Here is a 26,210-nt window from a genome sequence, read left to right on the forward strand (position 1 = left end):
ACTCTTCAATTCTCAAAACCTTCAACTTATTTGTGACAATACAAAAATGAGAAGACTATGCCTTCCTGCGACCTCGTTGACAGTGCAAAGGCCAGGATATTGAAAAGCTTGAATATAAAATGCAACTCAGCACATGTGTTTGGATACCGAATAAGGCTGAGGAAAACAGGAATATTCCCCAATGCAATGAAGTTCCATTATTAGAAACAAATATATTTCTCATCTTATGCTTAACTTTACTCTAATGAAAACCAATATATGCTATAAAGACTTACTTTTTCTCCAAGACTTCAACCTCCATTTTCAAATGCAACATAATTTAGGTTTTGATTTAGCAAAGCAACAAGTGACCCACTAAACATTAAAAGTGCTGGAAATTACAGAATTTAAGCACATTACTTGTGTTTCCATATCTTCCCTCCTGGCGATAAAATATTTCCTACTTCAACAGGAAGTCATCAGTCAGCTTGCTTCAATGTGTGGCTTTGAACACATTAAAATTTGAAGCATTCAGGACCGCTGCACAGAGACTTGCCTGCTGGCAATAGGTTTTCTTTCTGTTTCATACACCCCTAACCACAGCCGGTAAGACTGAAATTCACAGTGGAAGATACAAACCAGCTAAAGAAAATAAACTTGAAGTAAAAATAAACTTTTTACCTGTTGAAATAGACTCAGTTACAAGAAGTCAGATGTTGTTTTAATGAAATAATATCTTCGTTTCAACTGCATAACCTCTCTCCAGTCATTAGATCTGATTTGCCTTTATATCAGGTATAAAATTTCATTTTGGTCTTATGCTTGAATACAATTATTTATCTCCTTTACGGAGTGCTAAAGCTCCCAAAGCACAAGACTAAACTCATCAGTCCCAATGACAATGATTCTTTTTATCAGGCTGAGGAAATCCACGCACCGGAGGCACAGGTACTCCTTGAGTATGAATACTCACACTTTACTCCCTGTGACCTTGAGAGTTTCCTCAAGTTATGGGACAAATGTAAAATTTGCTACCTGATGATACAGCCTTTTCAAGTCACCGTGCAAGTACCAAAGGGAGCCAAAAGAAGCTTTTAAAGTAGTATAAATTACCACAGTATTTCTCCTTCTCAAGGTCATCCCTGAGGAACAGGGCAGGTAGCTGCCTGCCTGCCTGCTGAGCGACTAGAGGGACATCACCTGACAAAGCGCAGCCACCTGCCGCCTCACACCTTTTCTACTCTCGGGGCAGCTGTGGTTTAGGAGGGGTTTAATCCCGTCAGCGTGCACCATGGCCTTAATTTTGCGCTTTTTTTTCCCCCCCCCCTGCTACTTTGCCCCTCCGCTAATGAAGGAAACCTGCCAGCCTGCAGCCCTGCTCCATACTCTTGCCGGCTGAGGGAGCAAGCGGCCCCTATTGCTTGTCCCTCATCCCGCCCCCGGTGCGGCAGAATAGGCTCCTACTCTACCCCGCGCCTCACCTCCGCCTCAGAGACGCTTCGTACACAAACGCACTAGGAACGGGGCTTTTTGCTTTTTCCTTCCAGGCGGCCGGCCCAGGGAACAGCGTTTCTTTCTCACTGAACCGGACTCACCGCCCGAGGCCGCCGCTCGCCCCCAGGGGCGCCACTTAGGCTGCTGAGGCGAGAGAGAACTCCATTTCCCGCCCTGCCTTATGAGGCGATCCGGTGCGCGCGCCGCCGGCGGGTCTGGGTGGGGCGTGTGTAAGATGGCGGCTCTCGGAGCGTGGGGCTCCGCGGCCGTGCCAGGGCGGCTATCGCGCGTGGCGCGGACGCTTTGGGGCTGGCACGTACGGCGGTGCCTGGGGCAGGACGCCGGGGCCGAGAACGGTACGTGAGATGGGGCGCGGAGTGGATAGACCCTGCCTGGCCTTAATAGCTCGCAAATGCCCGTGCGCCCTTTGTGGAGGGTGCCCGCTGACCCCGGGGTGCGCGTGTGTGAAGCGGGACGGGGTGGGTGTGCGTGCTGGCTCGGAGGGGGTTCTATGAGGGCGGCGGCGGGGAGCGTGGGGCGCTGCCGCCGGCGCTTCGCCTGAGGGGAGCGGGTGGCGTGAGCGCGGCCGTCCCCTCGCCCCGTGCAGGCAGCGGCTTCCCGCCACCCGGGTGAGCCGTGCGTGAAATCCTCCCGCAGAAGGAAGAGCCACCAAGCCTGCCTTCGCGGACGAAGCGGTTCAGAACCTGCTCTACAAAATGACAGGGCTCGACCTGCAGAAGGTTTTTAGGCCGGTGAAAATGGATCTTAAACCGCCCAAGTACAAGCTGATGACAGAAGCTCAGCTGGAAGAGGTTAGGCTGCTCTGCTTCCTTTTGAAAGAGGTCCTGGGTTGAGCTGAAAGTCTGTGGCAGCCCGTACCTCTGCTTCCTTTAATGCTGCTGAAAACATTTCGTTTCTTGCCTTTGCTTCAGGTCATCTCCTAAATTAGGGTAGCTCAGTGTTTCTTCAGTTTAAACGGTGACTTTTATTTATCCACTCATTCCTGATTTTTATGGAACATAAGAGGAAATAGGTTAATTTTTTCCCTTATTTTTGATTGAAAGGTTCTCATTATTGCCTTTCCTTATGCTGCCTAGTTGTGTTAAGTGCCTTTATCCTGATACTTAAATTATTAAATCCTTTTACTACTGTTTTTTCTTGTTGTCTGATCATGGTCCGGGATGATGCAGGGACCTGACTTGAACCAGTTCTTCTGTAACTGTGCTCTCAGCAATATATAAACTCTTTATGGTGGTTTATGCTTTGGATGAAATTTACCTTGCAAAAATACCTGAAATAGACTTGGTATTTGCAGTTATATGTAGATGTATATTTTAGTTTTGAACCTTCTTCCAGCAATTAGACCAACTTGTAGTAGTGGTCTGTTGTTCATACACAATTATTCTACCTTGAAATTGAATTAGTGTCTCATGTCTTCTTGACTGCATAAGAAAAAAAATAGAAGTTTTTCCTTAAATTAAAATATTTGTCCCTAAATGATGTGTTAGCTTTCCAACAGGATAATTTTTTAAATTGTAAAATGAAACTTTTCTTTTGAGGCCACAAAAAAAGCCATCGAGCAAGCTAAAGAAAAACTGATCATGCCCCCTGTTCTGGATGAACGAGAGCCAATTGACGATGTCTTAGCAGAAGACAGATTCCTGGAAGGAATGGAAGCTACAAAATACGTGTTTACAGACTTAACTTACTCTGTTCCACATCGTGTAAGTGACAATATATTAATTTATTTTAAGGACTTCTCAATCTTAATTTCAAAATAAGATTTAGGTTTTAATAAAATGTAGTTATAGCAGCCTGCCAGAAGCTTGAGGAGTTGTAAATTCAGTCTGGCACCAGGCAATACAAGCACATGTATTAATAAATACTGGCTTCTGACTTATAATGCTAAGTTAATTCTGGTGCTCAAAACCAGGCGGGGGGCCTGTGAAAGCATATGCTTGTGATTTGTGAGGAGTGCTGAGCTCTTCTGTACCTCCTAGAAGCCTTCTCTGGAGTTGGATTACTTAGTCCTGTGCATAGACCAAAACATGGAGCTACTTCACAGTTGCAAAGATCTGGTGGAAGAGTGAGTAAATGATAAATGAATTTGTGGAAAATCTGTGAAGAAGCAATTGTCAAATAAAATCGTGGAGTACAAGGATAAAGATGACAACTAGATTTGTTTGTATAATCAAAAACCTAGATTGTCATTAGTGCCAGAAATAAAAAGCTGGAAAAATCCTTAACAGTAGTTATGATGCTAAGAAGTCTCCATAGTTGAAACATGCATATAGTGATGATCCTGTGAAATGAATTCCCAGATCTTCAATCTATTGCTTCACCTGGGATCTTTCTCCAGGAACCCTCTATTTTCTGCCTCAGTGTATTGAAAACTTCCTCTTTCCTGGCTGCAGCCTAAGTCAAATATACTTGTGAACAGATCTGAGTATATTATTTTATTTATTCCTTGTTTTGCATTTGCCCTTAATTGATTCTAATATCAGCCTCTGAAACAAAAAAGTGGAAGACACTTGCATTCTTAAATAAGTGTTGCTAAATGCATAAAATCAGGCTAGCAGCAACTTGCTTTGGGTGCTAGTTATGTTACCTGCCAAAACTTCACAAGGCTGTAGCGTTCAGTGCAGGCATATGTACAGCTACATCATAGAGAAAAATTAAGGTGCAAATGTAACACATAATTAGCATGTACCGAGGGAGAAGCGAAGAGTGGAGCACATAGCGATGACCAGAAAGAAACCGGCATTATTACTGTAGGTTTCGAAGATAGGAATCTTCTCTACAGTGGTTCTGGCAACAAGGAGGAATGACTTTTGTAAATAAGGCTTTTTTTCTTTTTACCTTCTTGTCAGGAACGTTTCATTGTCGTTAGAGAACCGAGCGGGGTATTACGCAAAGCCACCTGGGAGGAGCGAGACAGAATGATACAGATATTCTTCCCAAAAGAAGGGCGCAGAGTTATTCCCCCGGTGATATTCAAGGATGAACAACTTGTGGTAGGACCTTGTTATTTTGTAAACTAGTATTTCTTTCTTAATTGTGCTCTGATAGTGAAACTGTGGTACACCGGCGGAATGGATCTAAATAAACCGGGCTGCTGTGATGTTTTAAGGTGCTTGAATGCTGTTTTGAACAGTTGCTTATCATTGTAACTTATTTCAAATATTTATAATACAGTTCCAGTTTGGCACCAGGAGAATCCTAATGGTAAATATTCTGGAATACTATAAAACCAGTTTAATTGTTATATGTTGATGAAATTGTATGCTTAATGTGAAAATGTGAACTGGTGTTTCAGAATCAAAAATTGAGAACCACTGCGCCAATGCCATCGAGGCAGTCCCTGCACTTGTATCCGTTTTCTCTTGTGATTAAAAGGATACTTGCTGGAAGCAGTGCCCAGAGATGAAACATGGTGGCTGCTGGTTAGGTTTTGGGGAGTTGGAATGTTGTGACACAGAACCCATTACTAAATTTGACCTGTTCTCTTAGACTGTGTTTCAGCAGGATCGTCATGAGGACATCCTTAACATGTGCATCGCTCAGTTTGAGCCTGATTCACCTGACTATATCAGAGTAAGTTGACTTGCCATTTTTTTCAGTGAAAAAATAGTGAAGAGCTTTAGGGTTTGTTTTGTAAACACAAGTAGTGTCTGGGGATCAGAGGTGGTTTTCATAGATGTTCTTCCCTGGTCCTCCCCCCTCCATTAGAGTAACTGTTATCCTTCTGATGAATTCCCTGGGTTTTTTCCTTGTAGAAAAGTAAACCAGGATTCTGTTTTAAGTAATTTCCAGCTGTATAGATAGAACTACAGATGCACTAAAATAGTCTTTACACAGGTGTTTTGGTATTAAGCCAGGATTGATGATAAAGCCCAGCCAGAGCTGTGCTATAAAGTCATGCTAACTGCGATGTTAGCATTTGAAAGGACCGAGTATGTAAGTGGTGCAGTGCAACTGAGAGCACTGTACAAATACTATTTTTGTCAAAGGGCAGATATAAAAATATATTTCTAAAGGAAATATTTAAATTTAGTAACTGTAGGTACTGGTGAATGTGTCAGCGCTTGCCTTAATAATTGTTCCATCCACTGAGAATATAAGTTCTACTGGGCACCTCGTCAAGTACCTTTTCTTCAATGTGAAACTCCTTCCCCCAGGGCTCAGTCCTGGGTCCAGTCTTATTCAACATCTTTATCAATGACCTGGATGAAGGGATTGAATGCTCCCTCAGTAAGTTTGCAGATGACGCTAAACTAGGAGGAAGTGTTGATCTGCCTGAGGGTAGGGAGGCTTTTCAGAGGGATCTGAACAGACTGGACCGATGGGCTGAGACCAACGGGATGAAGTTTAACATGGCCAAGTGTAGAGTGCTGCACATGGGACATAACAACCCCATGCAGTGCTACAGGCTTGGGGCAGACTGGCTGTAGAGCTGTCAGGAAGAGAAGGACCTGGAGGTGTTGGGTGACTGCAGGCTGAATATTAGTCAGCACTGTGCCCGGGCGGCCAAGAAAGCCAATGGCATCTTGGCTTCTACCAAAATCAGTGGGGCCAGTAGGTCTAGGGAGGTAATTGTGCCCCTGTACTGGGCATTGGTGAGGCCACACCTTGAGTACTGTGTGCAGTTCTGGGCTCCCCACCATAAAAAGGACATTGAGGTCCTTGAGCAAGTGCAGAGAAGGGCAACCAGGCTGGGGAAGGGAACGGCTGAGGGAGCTGGGGATGTTTAGCCTGGAGAAGAGGAGTCTGAGGGGAGACCTTATCACCACCTACAACTACATGAAGGGAGGTTGCAGAGAGGTGGGCGATGGTCTCTTCAGCCAGGTGACAGAAGATAGAACAAGGGGAAATGGCATGAAGCTGGGCCAGGGCAGGTTTAGATTGGACATTAGAAAAAAATTTTTTACTGAAAGAGTTGTGAGGGCCTGGAACAGGCTGCCCAGGGAGGGGGTTGAGTCACCTTCCCTGGATGTGTTCAAAAAAAGGGTAGATGAGGTACTTAGGGTTTAGCATAGGATGGGAATGGTTGGACTTGATTTTCAAAGGTCTGTTCCAGCCTTGTGATTCTGTGATTCATGTCTTTGGTCTAGCATTTTTCTTTTTAAATAATAGATTACAACTGGACAACAGTGAAGTGAAGGCTCAGAGGTTAAGGTTATGTCTCTCCCTCCCCAAATATTCAGTATGTACCTAATGTTTAGCTTTCTCTTAACACTGAGTTGTCTGTGCTGAGTACTGAGAACTGGGTTATCCCACTGTTAGCCTGAATTACAACAGGTTTAAGGTGGTGTGTTCAGCCTGTGGCTTACTCCTGGACTTCAGGGAGGTCTGAAAATAGATTGAAAAATTTAAGTGTGAGGTAGAGGGAAGAAAGTTTCCATGCTCCAGTTACGCTGATGAGCCTGAAGCCTTTTCTGTGCGTAGGTTCATCATCGGACATACGACGACATCGAGAAACATGCCAAATATGATCTGCTCCGTTCCACAAGACACTTTGGAGGCATGGTGTGGTACCTGGTAAACAGAAAGAGAACCGATGGCTTGCTGATAGATATGATCCACAGAGACTTGTAAGTGGTGTTTGTCACTTACTCTTTCTGCATGTCCAAGCAAACAGCAAACAAGTACCACTGTTTGAAAAGAAAGACAAACAGTATTTATTTCTTTAAGATGCATGTTTTCATTTGGATGAAGGTTTAGGCAGTCTGTAACTTTTTGCTATAGATGCTGCGTGGAAGCACTAACTACAGTCCATGAAGCTGCAGGATGTTAAGCTGGGTTTCTGCAGAAATTAGCCTTGTGTACTTGTTGGGAATTTTTTGTTTCCCATGTAATGGTCAGTACAGTTCCAGCTCTAGCCTGTTAGTATTGCCCACCAGTTTTACACCGCTGAGCTCAATTTTAGCTTTTACTATGGATGCATTGGGGGTTTAGTTAAATTCTCAAGTCTTAGGAGTAGAGATACACTTCTTTAATTTTAAATGGATGGATGGAACTCCATAACATTACATTGTTAAACTTACTCAAAATTCCCCACAGAAAATGATATTTAATTGCTCAGAATGTCACTAGAGCTCAGGAAAAAGCAAACATTTGGAACTCCCAAGTTGCAGTGATGGTGGCATTTGTTTCCTACTGTTGAAGTTAGAAACATTCACCAAAGGGGCAGATCTTACTTTTAAACCTGAGGATATGAAGAAATGAAGGTTCCAGTTTTGCAATCAAATTGTTAAAGGGAAAATTAATCAGACAATTTAAATTACCGGGTTGGAGGATCTTTACCTGCCACTCACCCACTTTGAGGCTTATGAATATACTTAGGTAAAACACGTTTGTTTTGGATTTGGCTGGGAGCACAAGATGCCTCATCCTGCTTCTGTAAAACACACTTGTCACAGCAGGTAAGTTTTGGCCATACGTCGGGCTTAAACTGCAGTAGGGACAAGGATGGACCTTACCTGGTTCATGAGCTTCTGGCTTTCCTTCTCTTCATGAGGCGGCCATTGCAATAGATGCTGCCTCTTTAGCTCTATATTCAAATTATCATATACTCAGTGAAAGCAGGAGTTTATAAAAGCTTAAAAAGTATGCTCTAAATACTGTAAATGTTATAAATAATTGCTACAACTGAGCCTTTATTTTTAGGTTGGATGATGCCACAAGTTTAATTACATTGTATCATATGATTCATCCTGAATCCCAATCAGCCAATGCAGCTAAAGAGCAGAAACTTCAAGGAGTTGATCTGATCAAGGTATGCTTTTCTGGCTATTTAACTATAGGAGAGGAAGCTTACCAACAGTGCAAGCCTCCTTGGTAGCTGAAATTTCTTAAATTAAGTAGCAGATACTTTACTAGAAGTGTTGTGCATGCCAGGTTTTGGTGGTTATTTCTTTTTGTAAACTATGTATGACTGCATCAGGATTTGTTGTAGCTGGGTGATCTACCCTGGGATGGTGAAATTTTATCATCCAGTTTTGCTCTTAATTGTACATTAATCTCTTCGCTGCCATGTTTGCAGGTATTTGTGAAGACCGAGTCCCAGAGAGAAGGCTACATACAACTGGCTCTCCAGGCTTACGAAGAAGCAACAGCTACTTCTACAGCTTCATGAAATAAGTCTTAAAACTTGTGATGAACTAAGTGTGTTTATAAACATTCTCTCAAGGGGATTCCACAATAAATACTTCACCCAACTGATTGTTCCAGATGAGTTTTCACTAAAATAGTTAATGATCACTACAGCTGCTTCTTACTTGCAGAAATTCTGGTTTGAGGTGGTCAAATACCCTGAGTTTAATTCCTCTGCTGTTAGAGCCTGAATCTAAAGGATCACTCACGCTGCATTTCACCTGAGGAAAGTATATAATCCTACATCACACCCTTGCAGCTTAGTACAGTTCTGTTAGAGAGCTTTTAGCTAAGTGGTGTATGAAAGAACAAGGCTCCTGCTTGGAAACAGCTACCAGGTAAAAAGCACAGTGAAGAAGCCACTTAAGTGTATATGCTACAAAACAAAGGTTGAACTGCTACCACTGAGCTAAGGCCTGCAATTGACCCTGTTGAAGATAGGTTAAAAATAGTTAGGATACTACAAGATGGAGAACTGACAAATAGAATGTTTAAAAGGGTTTATTGAATTAAGTGAAAACATTTTAGTAAGCACTTAAGTACATACTTTAGTATACATCTTGAATTTCAACATACTTGCAGCTGATTCTTTTTTACAGATACAGGGTCTACCCTTCTTTCTACAGGTACATGGTCCACTTAAAGTATAAAAATCAAATTAACTTTGAGCACATAGTCCACAGCACTTCATTGCTTGCTTTGGAGTAATTGACTGGCTTATCTGAGAGACTATCTTCACTCATCTAAGATCTCTTCATCCAGATTGATGTCTGTGGTATCAATATCCTCCAGATCCAAGTTATCCAAGTCATCTTCCAAGTCCAGCAGTGTCTAGGAAGAGACAAGACTAGATTAAGGGGAGAATAGTGCTGTTGTTCTATGAGTGATTTGAATGATGTGCAAGTACATTACACAAACACCAAGCTGAGGCAGGCAGGTGGAGCATCTCTGTTACAGTAAGCAGGGGAAAGAGAAAAGCTACTCTCCTGGTAAGAAAGCATCTCCGAGTTACAGTGTTTTACCATGTCCTAACCAGCTGTGGGGACTTCACCCTTTGTTCCTTGTAAATCCACAAGGCTGTAGGAACCAGTTTGTACTACTGTGTGCAGTTTCTGTGTACTATGGGGAGGAATCTGTACACTGTACCAGGCCCAGGTGGGCTGGGTCTCTCAATACAGAAAGCGAGGTTCCAATAGCTTGGCTGAGTTGCATTATTAGGTGAAGTCTTCGACAAGCTTAGTACCTGCCTTCATAAATATACATATATATAAAAATACATTCTAGTACCTTTTGATCAGAATTCTGCAAAACTGTCTTCATCACTTCTTGTTTAGGAGACGGAACTGGTTCTTCACCCTTCTTCTAATTAAAGAGAGATTCCTTAAGTTTTTACTCTTCCAACAAAATCAAGTTAAACAGCAGACCTATAGCTCCCCTCCCCAGTGGTTCTCTCCCAAGGTTTCCCTCAATCATCCTCAAGCCACACTGGCACAGCCAGTAAGTGAGGTCACTTGAGCCTGCCACAGAAGTTTCAGCAAAGGCAGTCAATCCTAGTGCTGCTGGGCTTGGTGTTCCATACCCTGTAATGGTTTAACCCTTCGCCTTCTTTCTTCACTGCTGCACAAGTCTCTTAGCTGATTAATTGCTACTAATACAGCTAGTGAAACAGTACTATTATTCATATTAATTACAGAGTAATCTCCTACAAAACTTCCTGTACTCTGCTTCAGGACTGCTATGCAATCATGAACCACATGCAAAGACACCTGTAACAGCTGTGGTCTTGTTTTCAGTTTCTAAGGCGAGAGAGTTGAAATGTGTTTTAGGTAACATTTCCAAGGCTGTTTCTATACCTTCTTTGACAAACGTGCACACAGGTTGGATTTCGCTTTCATGCTACTTGCTTTGAGACACAAAGAGCAAACAGTCACTACATCTACTTGACAATAAGCTTGCTTCTCTAAATGGTCAGTGACATATGCAGTGCATCTCTTGTGAGGGGAAAACAGACAGTGGAGAGCTGTGACAGTTTCTTCCTTAGTTTCCACTGCAGTTTGTAGAAGTTTATAATATCAGAACTGTATCACCATTAACTGTCTTTAACAAGTCATGCATTCTGATTATTGTGTTCAAGTGTAAAGTGTATTTGACATGAGCAAGAACTAGATATTACCTTCTGTTTAAGCTCTGAAAAGCATTTTAAGTGTTTATTTCAAGTGTAATGTGTATACACGTCATGTGGCTTCTGTGTAATATTTGGACAACTGAGGTGGTAAAAATTTAAATCCATTTGAGTTACATTCTAATCAATATTGGAAGTAATTTCAACTACTTGGGCAGGATTCCTGGTTAGTTACAGCACAGTCTTATTCTGTAACCATACACACCAGCAAAGAACAGAAAGCATCTGACTGCTGAAACATGCCAGTGTCTCCAGGTTGCAGCTACCCACCCTTCAACAGACCAGCAACAGCTGAGGCAGTATCTGTTGGCACAACTGATGTTACTTCTCTGCAGGATGAATTCAGTGACAAGATCCTACAGTTACTCACGCTCAGAGATACCCCAGATAAGAAACAACACACAAGAACTACTTTGTTCAAGTCATTAGTAGTTACACATGTAGATTAAGAAGAGTCTGAAGCAAGAGAACATGGGAAGCAGCTGCAGTGCTTACAGTCAAGCCAGTAAGGGCAGTAATTTCATTACTGGTGAAATATTCTCCAGACCAGATGTCACTGTACAACAGCAGAGTTGCCTCCTTTATTTAGTAGTAACACTGACCTGAGGTGCTGTTACTCCAGAAGGCTGAAATCCTTTTGCTTCTTCAAGTAAGTTTCTTTCTTCATTTGGCTAAAAGTTAAAAAAAAACCAAACCAACACAGTAAGAAACCCACAAGAACAGCAAGGCTTGTTCATGGAGTGTTTGAGTTGACTTGCTGAAAGCTGGTTTTACACAGCACCAAGTATATTTCTCCTAGAGACAAGAACTCCCACGTGCTACTTACAGTGACAAGGGGGTACTCCCTGGCTGGCCGCAAGTCAGCCAGACTCTGTTTAACATACTCTTCAGCAACAAAAGCCTCCTTTAATCCAGGGAAAAGGTTTTCATATTCTGTAGGATCAGCAAGGGACTCCGCAGCTTTTTGATTGACTTTAGAGAGATTCTCCCGCCACAGCTTAACCACCCTGAGGATACAAACCCACGTGTTACACACAGCTCATTCTGACATCGCTACCCATGCCCAACACGCACTTGGAATTTACCTTGAAACCTGGCTTGGTAAGTATGTCCGAGCAAGAAAAGCGGCTTCTGGGAGACGTCCAGTTTTAATCAGGAGTTCCAAACACGAATCAAGCCTAGAAGATTTTAAAATGTGATTTTAACCAGTATATTAAAAAGACTCTTTACAGTAGATTAGCTGTTTTCTATTACATTACAGCACCTTCTCTTCAGATTTTAAAAGTAGCAGCCATCATAAGCTAAAATCAGATTTTCTGAAAAGGCACACGCCCCAGTCTCCCTCTGAAGTTCCATGCAAGCTGTAATTAACCCTTCAAAGAACCTGAGGTTCTCTGCATGTCAGAAAGCAGAACAATCTGGAGCTCTTGCTTGCTACTTACTTTCCCTGCAGGAAGTAGCTCATAAATGCAACATTGTTCTTGCCATCTTTTTCTGCCCCTTCAGCCAACTTATTGACCATGCTGGCATTCCCTGAAGCCGTGGCAAGGAGCAACAGCCCTCCGTAGTCTTGTGCATGGTGAAGACACTCCTGGGCTAAGCCAAACTGGCATTTACTAATGGCAAGCTCAGCAAGCTGCTTCCACTTCTGTTCTGACTAATGACACAAAAAGGGAAGAGGGAGGGAAAGAAAAAACAAACAAAAATAACCCTCATTTCACAGCATTTAAAGATTTTTTTGAGCATTCACTAAAAAAAAAAAAAAAAGCAAGTTTACTTGTGAGGGTATATAGCTCATCCTTATACTTCTGAGATGCTATGACTGCTGCAGCTTCACAGCAGGACTCAGAGTTACAGCCAGATCATTACACAGCTAAACCAAAGCATGTTTCATTAAACAGGGAGGGAGGAGGTACAAATAGCTTTGTAAATTTAAACAGTAACATTACATTGAAGAAAGCTCCAAAGAACCTTCAGAATGTAAGAAAGGGATTTATGTCTGTGAGTTAAGGTTCATTATCACGATTGCATTATTTTTACAACAGGAACTGTGAGATCAATCCTCTGAGTAATGGGACAAATCATGGCCTGTCAGTCTTTCTAGTGCATGAGTGAGTTCCCAGGGTGGGTACAAAGGCCTGGAGACTTCAGTCCTGCCATTCCTCCTCTCTATTAATTCCATGCTAATACTCAGATATGAATCACCAAACATATAGTTACCTCTGCTTCCACTGCAAGCTGATATGCTATTTTTAGTTCTCCGAGTTGAAGAGCAAGTTCAAAGCGATGCTCTGGATCGGTAGATACTGCAAGAGCTTGTTGTTTGAAACCCTAAAATAAAAACCTAGAAGTAAGGCTGATCTGTCAGGTCAAACAGCATCCTAAACATTCTAGCAAAAGCCCTCTGAACAGGAGGTTACAGTACTCTCAAACGGATGATAAACAGGAGTTTACACTTACAGATAACATGACTGGGTTTTGTTTAGCAAATTCCATTACATATATATATGAATAAACTCATTTATTAAGTTTTTTATTATTAAGTAGTAGTTTTCTTGCCTGTTTTTCAAGAAAGTGTGCAACTCTGGTTCTCTGTTCTTTTGGGATTGTGGGAAGAACTTTGTCAGCCATCCCAAAGTCTCTTCTCATGACAGCAGTTTGATATTCAAGCACTGAGACCAGCAAGGAGTAGCTAACGATGTTTAGCTCCTTATCACCCAGATAAAGTCGGTTGTCCTTTGGGATATACCCCAAAAGATACATTGTCCTGAAACAAGACAAAGAACATTCATCTTTAGTAGATCCAACAGTTCTCATGGTGGCAGGAACACTCACATGGAAGGTTCTACTTTTACTACACATTATGTGACTGTACATTGCTGCCACAGGAAGTGCCATAGCATCATATGGAAGAAAATATAGTAACATACAACAAGCGGGTGACAAGGTTCACCCTGTCCCAAACACCCCTGAAAGAACCTTACAACCCAACACAGCAACCTACCTGTCTAAATGGGCAATAGTGACAATTTCTCCTCCAACATAGTAGTTGAGTCTGTTCACAGAACTGGTGTAAATAAAGCAGTCTCCGACCCACAAGCCTGTTTTTACAATCTCTTGAATCTCACCAAGAACCTGCAAATTAAGGTTAATTAGATAGGAGGCTTTTGAGCAGCAACAGGACTCCCTTTTTAAATTAATATTCTATACTCAAGTAAATAGTTGGGCAAGTCCCAAAAGTAAGTTTGGCCACAGATTGAAGGTACAGAAAACAATGCCTTCAGCTTTACAAAAGTGCTGTAGCACATGAAATCTTTACATTAATTCTTTACTAATCTAAATATAAACCTAAGAAACAAGTAAACAAAGCATTAAGATAATCAAAGACAACTTCCTCCAGGCAATTTTTGTTCCCAACACTTAACAGAGTAAGGTTTATTTACTTGTTCTCAGACTTGAGTAACAGTTCAAAACTTAAAAAATGCACAAGTAGTTTAAGCTCTGGAAACATACCACCCAAACGTGTGCTTTAAAAATAACCTCTATAACACCAAGAGACAGATGTCTGAAGTGACATGTAGGCATCACAAGGTCTGTCACACCAGGATTCAAACAGGGATACTCTTCACAGGGAACCCAAAGAAAAGGATTGATCAGTGTTCCTCAGGCAGATGAGTACGGTGTGGCAATCAGCATTCCCAAAACTACAATTTAACAGGGCTACGGCACAGACTAAGTTTGCTACACTCTGGGAAGACTTGCTTCAGTGATCTCTACTCCTATTCCACTTTTAAAACACAAGTTACCTCAAAAGCATCCTCAATTCCATCTTCAGTGACACCTTCATGTGTTTCTTGGGCTGCTGCAACTTTTTCTGACAGATACTTCAGAATGAAGAATGACTCTTCTGTAGCAATGCAGACAAGTTCGCCCGAGTCAGACCAGAAAATCTGTCACATCAGAATCAATAGCAGCATTGTTTTAGCAACCCCAGGGTAAGAGAGGAGGATGTATAAAATATATTAACTCTTACAGCAGCTTTTGGACTCAAGAATCCAACACAAACATGTGGATTTTTTTCTCCTACAAGACTGAGATAAACTTAAGCAGTTATTTTGTGACTGACGGCCTGGCTTCATTCAAGAAAATCAGTCTACTAAATAAAAAAAGTAAAATAGTCTAGTAAAAAAAAAAAATCAGTCTAGTAAAAAAATAAGGTAAGTATCTTCAGTCCCATCTAGAAACTTACGTGTTTGGGCTGAATTTCAATTCTGCGAATCAGTTCTGTGTTCTCCCAATCATAGAATGCCAAGCCATTCACAGATCTGACCCCCAACAGGAAGCCACCGTAGATTCCTGCACAAAAATAAAATTTGAAAGAAATCCACATTGTGCAACAAGTGTGCCAGTGTCTCTATTTTCCAAGTAAATACTTACCTTCTGCTCCAAAGTCAGGTTTGAATGACTTCTTCTCTTTAAAGTTTTTGAAGATCTTCACAACACTGTTGCTCTCCCTGATTGCATATCTAAGACAGTTAAAAGAAGAATACTCAGCTTCCAGAACAGCAAGTTACTGAAATCAAACACTGCTATAAAACAACTGTATTTGTTATATCTTCCAAAGTTAGCACAGCTCTACAAGTTGTGAAGCAGCACAGTTGAAGTTCATTATCCAAACAAGTTTTAGTCTTCAGGCTGGTTTACTGTGCATTCAGCCTGATCCAGCAGCAACAAATGTAAATTAATACAAAGGGAAAACCAAGCAACACTTACTCTGAAGAATCATGGGCCCATACAAACTCCTGGGCAGAACCAAAGCTCTTGTTTCTCAAAGCCATAGCTGTGTAAATGATGTATTCACCATCACCACACACTACTACAAACCTGGAGCAGGAGAAAAGATGGGTTTATCAGAAATCTTTATAGATCAATAGGAATGATCAAGTAGACATTGTCTGAAAAGGGAAAGGCTCCTAGTCCAATATAAGCACTGGAAACACAGACAGACTAAGAGTTGTATACATTCTAGAAGGGTCACAGAACGGGACTTTTCTCTGCCACATTGCTGGCTACTTCTGTTCCTTCTTCCTCCTGGCATCTACTCAGCAGCTCAAAGTTAAAAGAAAAAGGATGCCAGATTTATCTGTTAACAACTCAAGATAAGCAATAGAAGAATACCACTTCCTGCTATTACCTTTTATATTTTGTTAGCACACATCTGCCCCTACCTAAAATGTCCAGCTTGTCTGTTCAAGGAGGTAAAGCCCATCTATTGCTCTGAATTTAGAGTGCCTGGCTCAAACCTGTTCCTCTACAGGCTGTCAGCCACATGCAACTAAATTTTTTTCTCCATACAGCAAGTAAAACAGAAAATAAAAAAAATAAGATCAGAAATATTTAAGCATTTTGCTCTAGAAAAATCTATTACCGTCCATTCGGGTTGTGCTGAATTGTCTGAGGATAGATTTCACAGCTCCCCATATCCTTTACAGCCAGTGGCAGTCTCTCTCCATCTTTAATTTCAGCATCTCCCATAGCTTTTAGGTTAGCCTGTTGGACTTCTGAATGTTTAGCCCAAATAATTTTGCCATTTGCATCCATGGACATGGCAGGTTCTTCACGGCCAAGCTAGGAAGTGTAGCATAACAATTTAGCACATGGAAAAAAAATATTCTTGATTTTCTTTTCAGTAGAACCTCTAAAAGACTCTGGATCTTTCCAGAAAGAGCAGTTAAAATGCTGAAGTTGGTGTTCTACACATTATCACGGAATCAGAGATCAGCTGCTCTGTACACAGGAGGGCGATAATGACAATTTCTGTTACAAATCATTAGCTGTACCTTCACAATAATGCTGCCTTCATCATACCCCAAGGCCACATTATTGGACCCTCGCAAACTGGCCACACACCACACTCTCTCCATGCCGTAGTTGAGGGTGCTTTCCAAGCGGTAAGTGCTCGAGTGCCAGATGCGCACGGTTCCTAGAGGAGAGACACCTGTGTTACCCCTTCTCAGTGCAAGGGCAGGAGGTGTGTAGCCACACCACAAGAGTTCTCCTGTTAAGTCCTTCCCTTTTTATATCAGAAAATCCAAAAATTACCATCTTCTGAGCCTGTGATAATGATGGGCAGTTCAGGATGGAAACTGACACAGGACACATTTTGAGCATGCCCTTCCAGTGTTTGTACACAGGTTTTATTCTAAAAAAGAAAACACACAATCACAAACCCCTGAAAAAGTCAGAAATACAAGTACAGATAATAAACACATCACTACATTTTTACTTTCAGTTCTTCAGCAATAATAAAAACCCCCAAACCCAACCCATAATTCTCTAGATTTCTTCTAGTAAGATTTACTTCCAAGATACTCTAACAAGTGTTAGATGGATTAAAAATAACTGCATTAAGTACTTCTTTCTTCTGAGGAAAAACTATTTCCCTTGACTAAGTTTTCCTGTTTTCAGATGGTGTCCCCCTTGCAGATAAGTTCTCTCAGACCTGAGATAGCATAACAGATCAAAGCAAGATGGAAAGCAGAGTTCACTGAAAAAAAAAAATCAAAGCAAAGCATCTATCTGAATCTAATTATAGGTGAAGACAGATCCAATATTGCCTTTGTAATGAATGCTCACACCTTTGTGAAAGAAAAGTCTACTCTGCTTGAGACAACCTAGATTAGACTCCATAACTGATGTCTGCAGCTATATGCAGTGGCCAAGGTTCAAGCACTGTTATGTACCGGTCATTACTACAGCACATACTTAAATTAACAGCATTAGCTTTAACTTCTGAACTTGGATGTACTCTGGAGCACTACGCTTTAACAGCCAGGAAGTACTGTCTGAACACATTTTCTCTTGCCCTTCAGGCCATTCATACACTTGTACAGAGGAAGAATTTAGGAGCTCCAGGTTCCAGCCACAGAACTGAATCTGGGGATTCAATGTCTCTTGTATGGCATTCAAGCAAGTCACCCCATGAGGAAGGGAATAAGAGAGGAAAGAAAGAATGCAAAGTGAAAAGATGGAAAGAGATCCTGTATGAACAGTGTTTACATTTCAACATAGACAAGGAGCACCTTAAAAACAAGTCCAAAAGGAAGGGATTACTACCTTACAAGAAAAAACCTTGATGCTAATAATAGAAACCTTACATCAAATTTAGTTCTACAAATTCACTGTGAGGTTATTTAAATCCACAGCAGGTTCTCAAGGGTTATTTTTTTTTTCCCAATTGAAAAACATGTCATTAAATATTTCGCCCCCACTTCCTTCCTTTCAAGGAAAAGAGAGGATGGTTGGTGTATTCAAGTCCTTTCCTTCTATTTCTTCACTAACAGCTGTGGCAGCCTGCACAAGATTTCACTAGGAGCTGAGCACATACCTGGTAGTCCCAGATCTTCACCAACCGGTCATCTGCCCCTGAGATGAGGTAGGGCTTGTCTCCTCCGCTGTAGTAGTCAATGCAGTTCACTCCTTTCTCGTGGCCTTCCAAAGTAAAGTTGGGTGAAGAAGAGCCAAGCTGCCACACCTTCCCAGAAAACAAAACAACCCAATCACATGCAGTTACCCATCTTTTGCATGCAGGTCACCCTTCCCAGATAAAGCAGGCATTCAGATTTAAATTCCAGGGATTCAGAATATGGAATTCCGAAGACACAGTTGCTTTCTTAGGTGAAGAATCTGAACAACTGCTTATCAAACCATCAATCCTCCCCCCACAGACAAACAGAAGTTAGCATGCAGAGTTGCACACACTAGGCTCACACCTTGAAACAAGAGAATTGCTTTCTTTCAACTTTTTTTTAAAAGACACAAAACCATGTAAGTTACAGTATGTTTATGAAATTAACAGATAGTTTTAGAAAAATGTATCAACTGTGCATGTACAGGTTGTCCTCAACTGTCCTGAATTAAACTTTTCCCAGTTACAGTCAATGAATGACAAATCTCATGCTAAGTAAGGACTCAAAAGGAATCAAGTCAAGCTGTACACACCGTGATTTTCCCATCCAAATTTTGTATTTTTTTGTAAAAGGCACAGAGTTAAAGGCTTTACCCAAAGTATAGATATAGTTTCAATTCTCCCAAATGACTCTGACAAAATAACCATTAACCCTCCTCAATATTTCTGTGCAATCCAAACGGAAATGCAGGACTTGAAAGTCCATTTCAATGATTAGAGATGACAGATCATCTTGTAAATTTATCAAATTACTTAGGTGCATAGTATCTTGACCAACTTTCAGGTCTTTATTCCACTAAAAAAATAATCCATGATTGTAGCTGTTTTCAAGAATTCTGACCCACTGTCCATACAGTGTTACTGATTTGTGAACAATGTCTGATTACTTAATGATTTAAAAACTCAAAAATGCACTTTCTCTACCTTGATTGTCCTATCCAAAGAGGCACTGGCAAACTGATTATTGTCTTTTGGGTTTATGACAATCTGCATGACATAATGGGTGTGTCCTTCAAACACCTGAGAACAAGACCATTTTTTATCCCAGTCCCAGAGTTTTATGAGCATGTCATCTGAAAAAGAAAACAAGAACCACCAACACAGGCTTCAGTTAGATTAATACATTCTGATACCCACTTTCTTAAACTACATAACCCTTCATAATTTCAAGTTAAAGGCTCACTCATCCCTTCCTCCCTGAAAGGGGGCACTGCTCCATGTATTTTTCATGTCTAAGATTACCATTTTTTCTTTGCAGAAGGACCATGGGGAGTGCAAGTTTCTCAAAAAGATTGCCCAGTAAAATGGTGATAAAAATCAATCAAGAAATACATCTGACTTTAAAAGGGAGATTAAGACTTGATATTAATGTACTGAATTATTAATCTTTAAATATTGGATAGATATTAAGTAACTGGACCTGTGCTTTCTTCCACAGCATCTCCTCCAACATGCGCTAAGGAATAGTAATCAGATACAGAGTTGGCTTCCTAGTACTTTTATTTCAAATGTATTGGCTTCAACCACACAACACAAAAATATATGGTGCTTCAGACTCAAAGCTCTCTTACAGCATTCTGACTGCATCACAAAGCTTTCTGGGAATGAAAAGGACCAAGCAGCATGATGTACATGTTCTTGGGCCAATCTGTTGGGATACTGTGTGATACTGAATAACACAGATCACCTCAAATGACAGAGGGCTTTGTAGTATTTTGGGAAAAAAGTCACACAGTTATCTGTCACTTGGAGTTGCACTGCCAACTGAAAACATAGTCCATGCTATTAAGTTGGGGTTTTTTCTAAACAGAACTTTAGCAAGCTTTAGCACAGCAAACTCAAATAACTGCTAATCAGTGCTTATACAAACCTCTCCTCAAGCAGGAATTAAACAACAAGGTTCTTTGGTCTTCACTGACAAGAATATAAACTATTGTAAATTGCAAAAAAGTTCACATTCCAGTAAACAAAATGTGAATGCACCTGGACAAAACCACCCCAAAATGACAACTCCTGGTGGCTACTTGCTCAACAATTCCCATTTTGGCAGAAAAGTAAACAACATGTAATCCCTCACTAGACAGAAAACAGAAGCCTAAGAACAGCTAATTAATAGATATAAGAACAGGCCAAAGAGCTCTTACCGCTGCTGGTGAGTATGAAAGGCTGGGTGGGGTGCACAGCAATGCAGCGGATGTAATCTGAGTGCGCTTCAAACATGTGAACTCTTTCCAAGGTGTTATAGTTAAAAACTCTAATCTGCATGTCATCCTATGAAAGGGAAGAAAACCCACCATTAAAACAGGACTCTCCATGTAATACACCTTATATTCAAAGCAGGGTGGCTAGAGAAAGATCCCCCCACATTCCACCACTGAAGGGCCTCTAACAGTGAGATACATTCTCGACACACCGCTAACGACATGAACTACACTTGGATTCACAAGTCTGCAGAATCTCTCAATCCTAACCCAGGCATTTATGAAGAGGAAAAGACTTCAACTAAAATTCCATTTAGAAAAGATGCACTCAAAACACCATTTTGATTTAAAGTTAAGGAAGTGCAAAAATGCTTTTCAAAGTTGTTAATGCTTGATATGGAAAGCAAAGTTCTTCAGCGCAAGATGTTAACACTGTGGGGCCAAGAAGAAAGAAGCTGTAGCTTGTAAGTCCAGGGGAAAGGTGATTTCAAATTTATTTTTTAAAACTGAGATTTTCTCAGTGAGGGGGGAGATTTTAATTTCAGAGGCAGTATTATTAAAAGCAGTATTCCCAAATCTTTTTACAAGAGATTCCTGGAGAGCTATCTGACAAAGATTAAAACTGGTAAAGCTTTCAGAAGTAAACATGACTTTCAGAGTAAATGAAAGGTAGTGATGAACTCTACACTGCTTGGTTTGTCCCAAGCATTTACTTCTCCACTCTTCTCTTTTGCCCAGGTGCCTGTTTAAGGAGCACCCCTTCAAGAAAACTCTCCAGAACAGCAGAAAAGGACAAATGCAAGTTACTCCTGGGGAAATTCTGACTTAAAGGAATTAGAGGAGTTAGAGGAAAGTTTTTCACAGCAAGAACAATCAGCTACTGGAATAATCTCCCCAACTGGTGGATTTCCCAGCATAGGACCCTTCCAATATTCAGCTGGACGGGGTGCTGGGCCATCTTGTCTAGACAGAACTTTTGCCAAGAAAGGTTGGACCCAGGTGATCCCTGAAGTCCCTTCCAGCCTGGTGCTCTAGGATTTTGAGAGCAGCCTGTCAGTGTCATGAACTTGGAACACACACAACAAGCAGTGACTAATGTCACATTCTCACAACCACGAAGACTTGGCCCTGTTGCTGAAAGCAGCTGTCTTTCCCTTTCCTTACCACTTCTTGCTACTGCATTGCAGCCTCCCTTGGGAAAGCTACACAGCTGCACAGTGAAGTGGATCAAGCAACTGATCCAGGTAAAATTAAACTGACACAAATGAAAGTGAAGATTTGAACTTTGATCAGTTGCTAATCCAGTCCCCATGCAGCTGGTTGAACTCTTGTGCCACCAAAGAGGCAGTGTTGTATTTATTGGGAAAGAGCTCTAACTTATGTGCACTTGGAAGTAATCAAGTCATGGCAACGTAAGTCAATGAAGCAACAAGAAATTTTTTACTCTACATAGGGCAGAAGGAAAAAAAAAGGAGATAAAAAATTTAGGCATTAACACAATTTAGACAAAGCACATTAATTCCATCCAGAAAAATGTGTTACCAATACTAGAATAAAATCGTTCCTCTCAAAGTAGACTCATTGAATAAAAGCAGACTGCTTCTCTAGATAGGAATAAAACTCTAGAAAATTGGTTTTTAATACAGCCAGGAATTAAAAGTAGAAAGCAACTTCAAAGTCATCGTGCCTAGCATAGCCAACAGTTTCACCTTTGCTGAAGTAGCACTACTAGTATTTAGTCAAAACTGCATACTGAGTGTGTTCTGATTGACAGTGAAAGTTAATCTAGACCTGTGCTGCACTGCATGCAGAATTAGGCATGATGTTAGGTTCTCCTCCTTTCAAATTAAAAGTTTAAGTTCCTAAACTTACTTTTAAGGAGAAAATTTTTGGGAAACTGTCATCAAGTAATATCATTCTCTCCTACAAATTCGTATCAAATCCTATTTATGTGGTATTCAAAGGAAAATCATGAAAAACGTTAGAGAAAGTACTAGTGCATATGGAAATAAGACACTGATAACTTACAGCTCCTGTAACGACCCAGTTCTTCCTCGCCACGAATTTGGCAGCCCTCACTGGCAGGTCACAGACTTCAAAAGTCTTCACCAGAGTCTAAAAATTAAAACATTAAATTTACAGCATTACAGAAAATCTAAGTTTTGAAATCAGATCTTTATCTTTTCTCAACAACATCCAGTATGCTGCCTTTGGCAAGTCTCCCACAACCCCACAACATGACATTCACACTTTTAAAAGAAACACACCTGTCCAAGAAGGGAGATACTTACCTGTTCTGTTCTCTTAACATCACCCTATGGCTTCCCTTCCTTAACCCAACCCCACCTCAATTTTGGAGCTACTGCCCTATTTCAACTACACTTGACAGACAGGTATGGGTCTATCAGTTCCTACAACCTTCAAACAGAGGCATCTAATCTTTCAGAAGGCATTAGTTTGCAAGGAATCCACAAAGGAGATAATTCTTGAAAAAAGAAATGTATAGGAAAGGAAACATCATTTGAGTCACAGCTAAAGATATTCCTTGTCTATTATTACACTGACTTTTGTAATAAGACAGCGTATGGTACAGTCACTTAGTGGCAGTTATTTAAGATTCTTCTTGCTTACCACACATTGAAAAAAGAATTTGTGCATCCACCAGTTATGAAGATTTCACAAAAAAAGGAAAATCAGAATAGTCACCTGTGTTTCATGGTTCCACACACAGACACTGCCATTGTAAAGGCTGGCCAACATCCATGGCTCTGTGGGGTGCAAGTCCACACTCTTCACCCGGTCAGAGCGGGCCGTCAGTTTCCGCTTGATATCAAGTCGGAGAGGCTGGAGAGGGGAAGAATTCAGGACATGAAGTTATACAACATAAAACTAAAACTGGCACAGAAACACAATGGAAGGCAAGCAGAAGCTAAGCCTTAAAAGGAATCAATCCTGCTTTTCAAGCAAACAGAAGGCTCTATCCATCTGCCTATTTGTTTAGAGGGTTCTGGACCCATCACATCCCTGCCAATGACAACGGGTCCATTTAATTTACTGCTGTGAAATTCAGAGTTTGTTCATACTGTAAAAAGGTATCTTCAGCAGAGTGGAAAAAAAAAGATGGACTGCACATATCCCTGGTGGCCTCAAACTACTAAAGCAAAGCAAATTTGCTTCTCATACAAGTGAGAGAAAATGAATCTTCCTGTTACTTCTAAAAGCCCAGGTGGGAGGCCAGTTATCACAGTGGAACACATTTATCTGTTTTAAGTTTTTTCCTGTCCACAATTCCAACATGAAGTTTTAGAATGGAACACACTACTGTAGAAACTGTGGGGAAGGAAATTTTTATGTCTTCTCCTTACAAAAAAGGCTCTGACTTTCCACTTTCACCCCTGGCAAATGCTTTTAAAAAGCGTGAAATGTGGCAAAATATTTGAGGCATTACAGACTTGCTTAGACACTCCAAGACTGTTAGGGTCACTTAATGCTGCTGACATCTTACCTGGATAACATCTGATCAGAGAACATGCTTGTGTTTAGCAGTGGAATAAAGTTAACAAAACCTGCAGTTACATGTTAGGCACTGCAAAGAGAAAAGCTACTGCATAGCACCCATAGCTCACTGCTGTGACATCTGACGGTAGAGAATGATCTTGTAGTTTGTCTCCTGCCATAAATTCTAGAAAAGAAGGCAAGATAACTGCACGTGATTCTGTGCTTATCCTTAGAGCTGCTCTTATCTACTGTGACTAAACACCAGACTATGGCTGATCTAAGGATCACAGAATGGTTTGGGTCAGAAGGTACCTCATAGACCCTACAGCCCCTGCCATGGACAGGGACACCCTCCATGAGCCCAGGGTGCCCAAAGGCCCATCCAGCCTGGCATTAAACCGTGCCAGGGATGCAGGGGCAGCCACAGCTTCTCTAGGCACCCTGTGTCAGGGCCTCACCACCCTCACAGGGAAGGATTTCTACCTAATATCCAATTTAAACCTCTCTCTTTCAGCTTAAAACCCTTGCCCTTGTAACCTGTCCCTCTCCAGCTTTCAAGTAGGCCCACTTAAGTACTGAAGGGCTGTTATACACAAAGTCCCCCTGGAGCCTTCTCTTCTCTAGGCTGAGCAAGCCAAGTCTCTAAGCCTGCCCGCACAGGAGAGGTGTCCAGCCCTGCGATCATCTTCATGGCCTCCTCTGGACTCACTCTAACAGATCTATGTCTTCCTTATGTTGGGGGCCCCAGAGCTGCACAGAGCAGTCTGGGTGTTAACTGGAGGTTCAGGAGTTAAAAGCAACACATACTCAGACCCCTCTGACAACTGCTCGGTCCTTTCGATAGATTATCATGCCACCCCCCACAGAGCCCAGGGGATGTGCTGTGACCACAAGCACGATGCCAAGGGGCTTTCAAGTACTTCCTGCTGCATTTAACTCAAATTACAGCGCAAGACAACATCCCCTTCCCACAGCACAGGCAGAGGCAGCTCAAGTCAAACGCGACAAGACCCCGCACAGGCTCATCCCTGGCCGGGCCCGCCCTGCCCAGAGCCAAACTCAGCAGCGGCGGGCAGGGCCAGCGGTGTGCAGAAGGGCCCCGCTAGGTCCAGGCCTGGCTGCCCGCCCGTTCCGGCGGGGCGGCCGCTCAGGCCCTCACCCTGCGGGGCCTCTCGCTCCGCAGCTCGCGTCCAGCTGCGCTGCCCGGGAGCCGGCCGGGCGGCAGCTGCTGGGCGCACGGCTGGGCCACCCCACCGCGACCACGTACAAACACCTCGCGAAGCCCCGCAGCGCGCTCGGCCAGCCCCGCCGCAACCCGTCATCAGCGGCCGCGGCGCCCGCCTGGGGAGCCCCCGACCCGACCCGCCGGCCGCTGCGGATCCCCGCTGCGGGCCGGGTTGCCCAGGCCGCGGGCCTCGCTCGCGGGGCGGCTCCGGGACTCACCATGGTGCCGCGTCGCCCCGCGGCAGCGCCGACCGACTGCTGAGCTGTCCCAGCGCCCCGGGCGGGCTCCGACCCTCCGACGTGGAGCTTCCGGGCCCGCCGCTCTCGCGAGAGCAGCAGCCGGCACACCCAAGCCTCGCGTGAAAGCGAGCGCGCCCCGCGCGCCGCCGGGATGTGTAGTTCACGGCGGCGCGGGGCATGCTGGGAGTTGTACTTCTCACCTCGGAGGCGGGAAAAGCGTGGCGGTGGCGGCGCGCCTGGCGGCAGCTGTATCACAGCCTCAGTGACCCCTCAGTGAAAGCCTTATGACAGTGGCGGTGGAGAGCTCCCAGGCTCTGCCCAGCTGAGAGCCACCTAGAGAAGAGAAGGTGCCTCTGGTCCCCCTCACCTGCTCTGCGTGGCCACTCAGTGTGGAAAATGGCGGCTTTGGTCAGGGGGCGCCAGGGCCTCAGTGGGGAGTCTGACAGGACCCTGGTGCGAGCCCCTGGGAGCAGCCCAGCTTCTCTCTCACGCAGCAGCGAAGATGTGAGCCTGGTCAGCCGTGCAGACCTTGAGATGTGAAAGAATACATCACACGTTTCTCCACGTGGTAATTTTTTTGTCAGCTGCAGCTCCTGCCTTTGCCATGCCAGTCAGCTTCTAGTAGAAGCACTGCAGGCAGTGGGGGATTTCGGGAAGCACCAAGGCACTGGGGGCCGCTGTTGAGAAAATTTCTCCTGGCACTGCTGCCAGATTGAGGCTTGATCTTTAATTAAAAATTGCAATCCCTACATTTCGTTCTGTAATGGAGCGG

General features: G+C 42.7%; 2 protein-coding genes across 3 annotated transcripts; one reads left to right on the plus strand and one right to left on the minus strand.

The window, feature by feature from the left end:
* The first annotated feature begins 1,699 nt into the window (after nt 1-1,699).
* Nucleotides 1,700-8,682, plus strand: MRPS22 (mitochondrial ribosomal protein S22). Its single transcript, XM_084267210.1, has 8 exons — nt 1,700-1,829; nt 2,131-2,285; nt 3,033-3,197; nt 4,344-4,487; nt 4,984-5,067; nt 6,919-7,064; nt 8,140-8,248; nt 8,516-8,682. Exons 1-8 carry the CDS (start codon nt 1,709-1,711, stop codon nt 8,606-8,608), a joined length of 1,017 nt encoding a protein of 338 aa, XP_084123336.1. The 5' UTR covers nt 1,700-1,708; the 3' UTR covers nt 8,609-8,682.
* Nucleotides 8,683-9,114: 432 nt separating this feature from the next.
* On the minus strand, nt 9,115-25,481 carry COPB2 (COPI coat complex subunit beta 2). 2 transcript variants are annotated; one of them, XM_084267515.1, is made up of 22 exons: nt 25,418-25,481; nt 23,183-23,320; nt 22,505-22,591; nt 20,420-20,546; nt 19,200-19,348; nt 18,195-18,341; nt 16,910-17,009; nt 16,648-16,790; nt 16,236-16,435; nt 15,581-15,691; nt 15,245-15,333; nt 15,057-15,163; nt 14,614-14,757; nt 13,812-13,942; nt 13,367-13,574; nt 13,028-13,138; nt 12,250-12,464; nt 11,893-11,985; nt 11,634-11,814; nt 11,410-11,478; nt 9,913-9,984; nt 9,115-9,456 (listed from the first exon to the last, which is right to left on the minus strand). In XM_084267515.1, exons 1-22 carry the CDS (start codon nt 25,418-25,420, stop codon nt 9,361-9,363), a joined length of 2,721 nt encoding a protein of 906 aa, XP_084123641.1. In that variant the 5' UTR covers nt 25,421-25,481; the 3' UTR covers nt 9,115-9,360. The 2 variants fall into 2 exon arrangements, with proteins under 2 accessions (XP_084123641.1, XP_084123640.1); XM_084267514.1 differs by having other exon boundaries at nt 9,913-9,987.
* Between the last annotated feature and the right edge of the window lie 729 nt (nt 25,482-26,210).

The sequence above is a fragment of the Gallinula chloropus genome (genome assembly GCF_964237585.1).
Source record: "Gallinula chloropus genome assembly, chromosome: 8".
NCBI lineage: Eukaryota > Metazoa > Chordata > Aves > Gruiformes > Rallidae > Gallinula > Gallinula chloropus.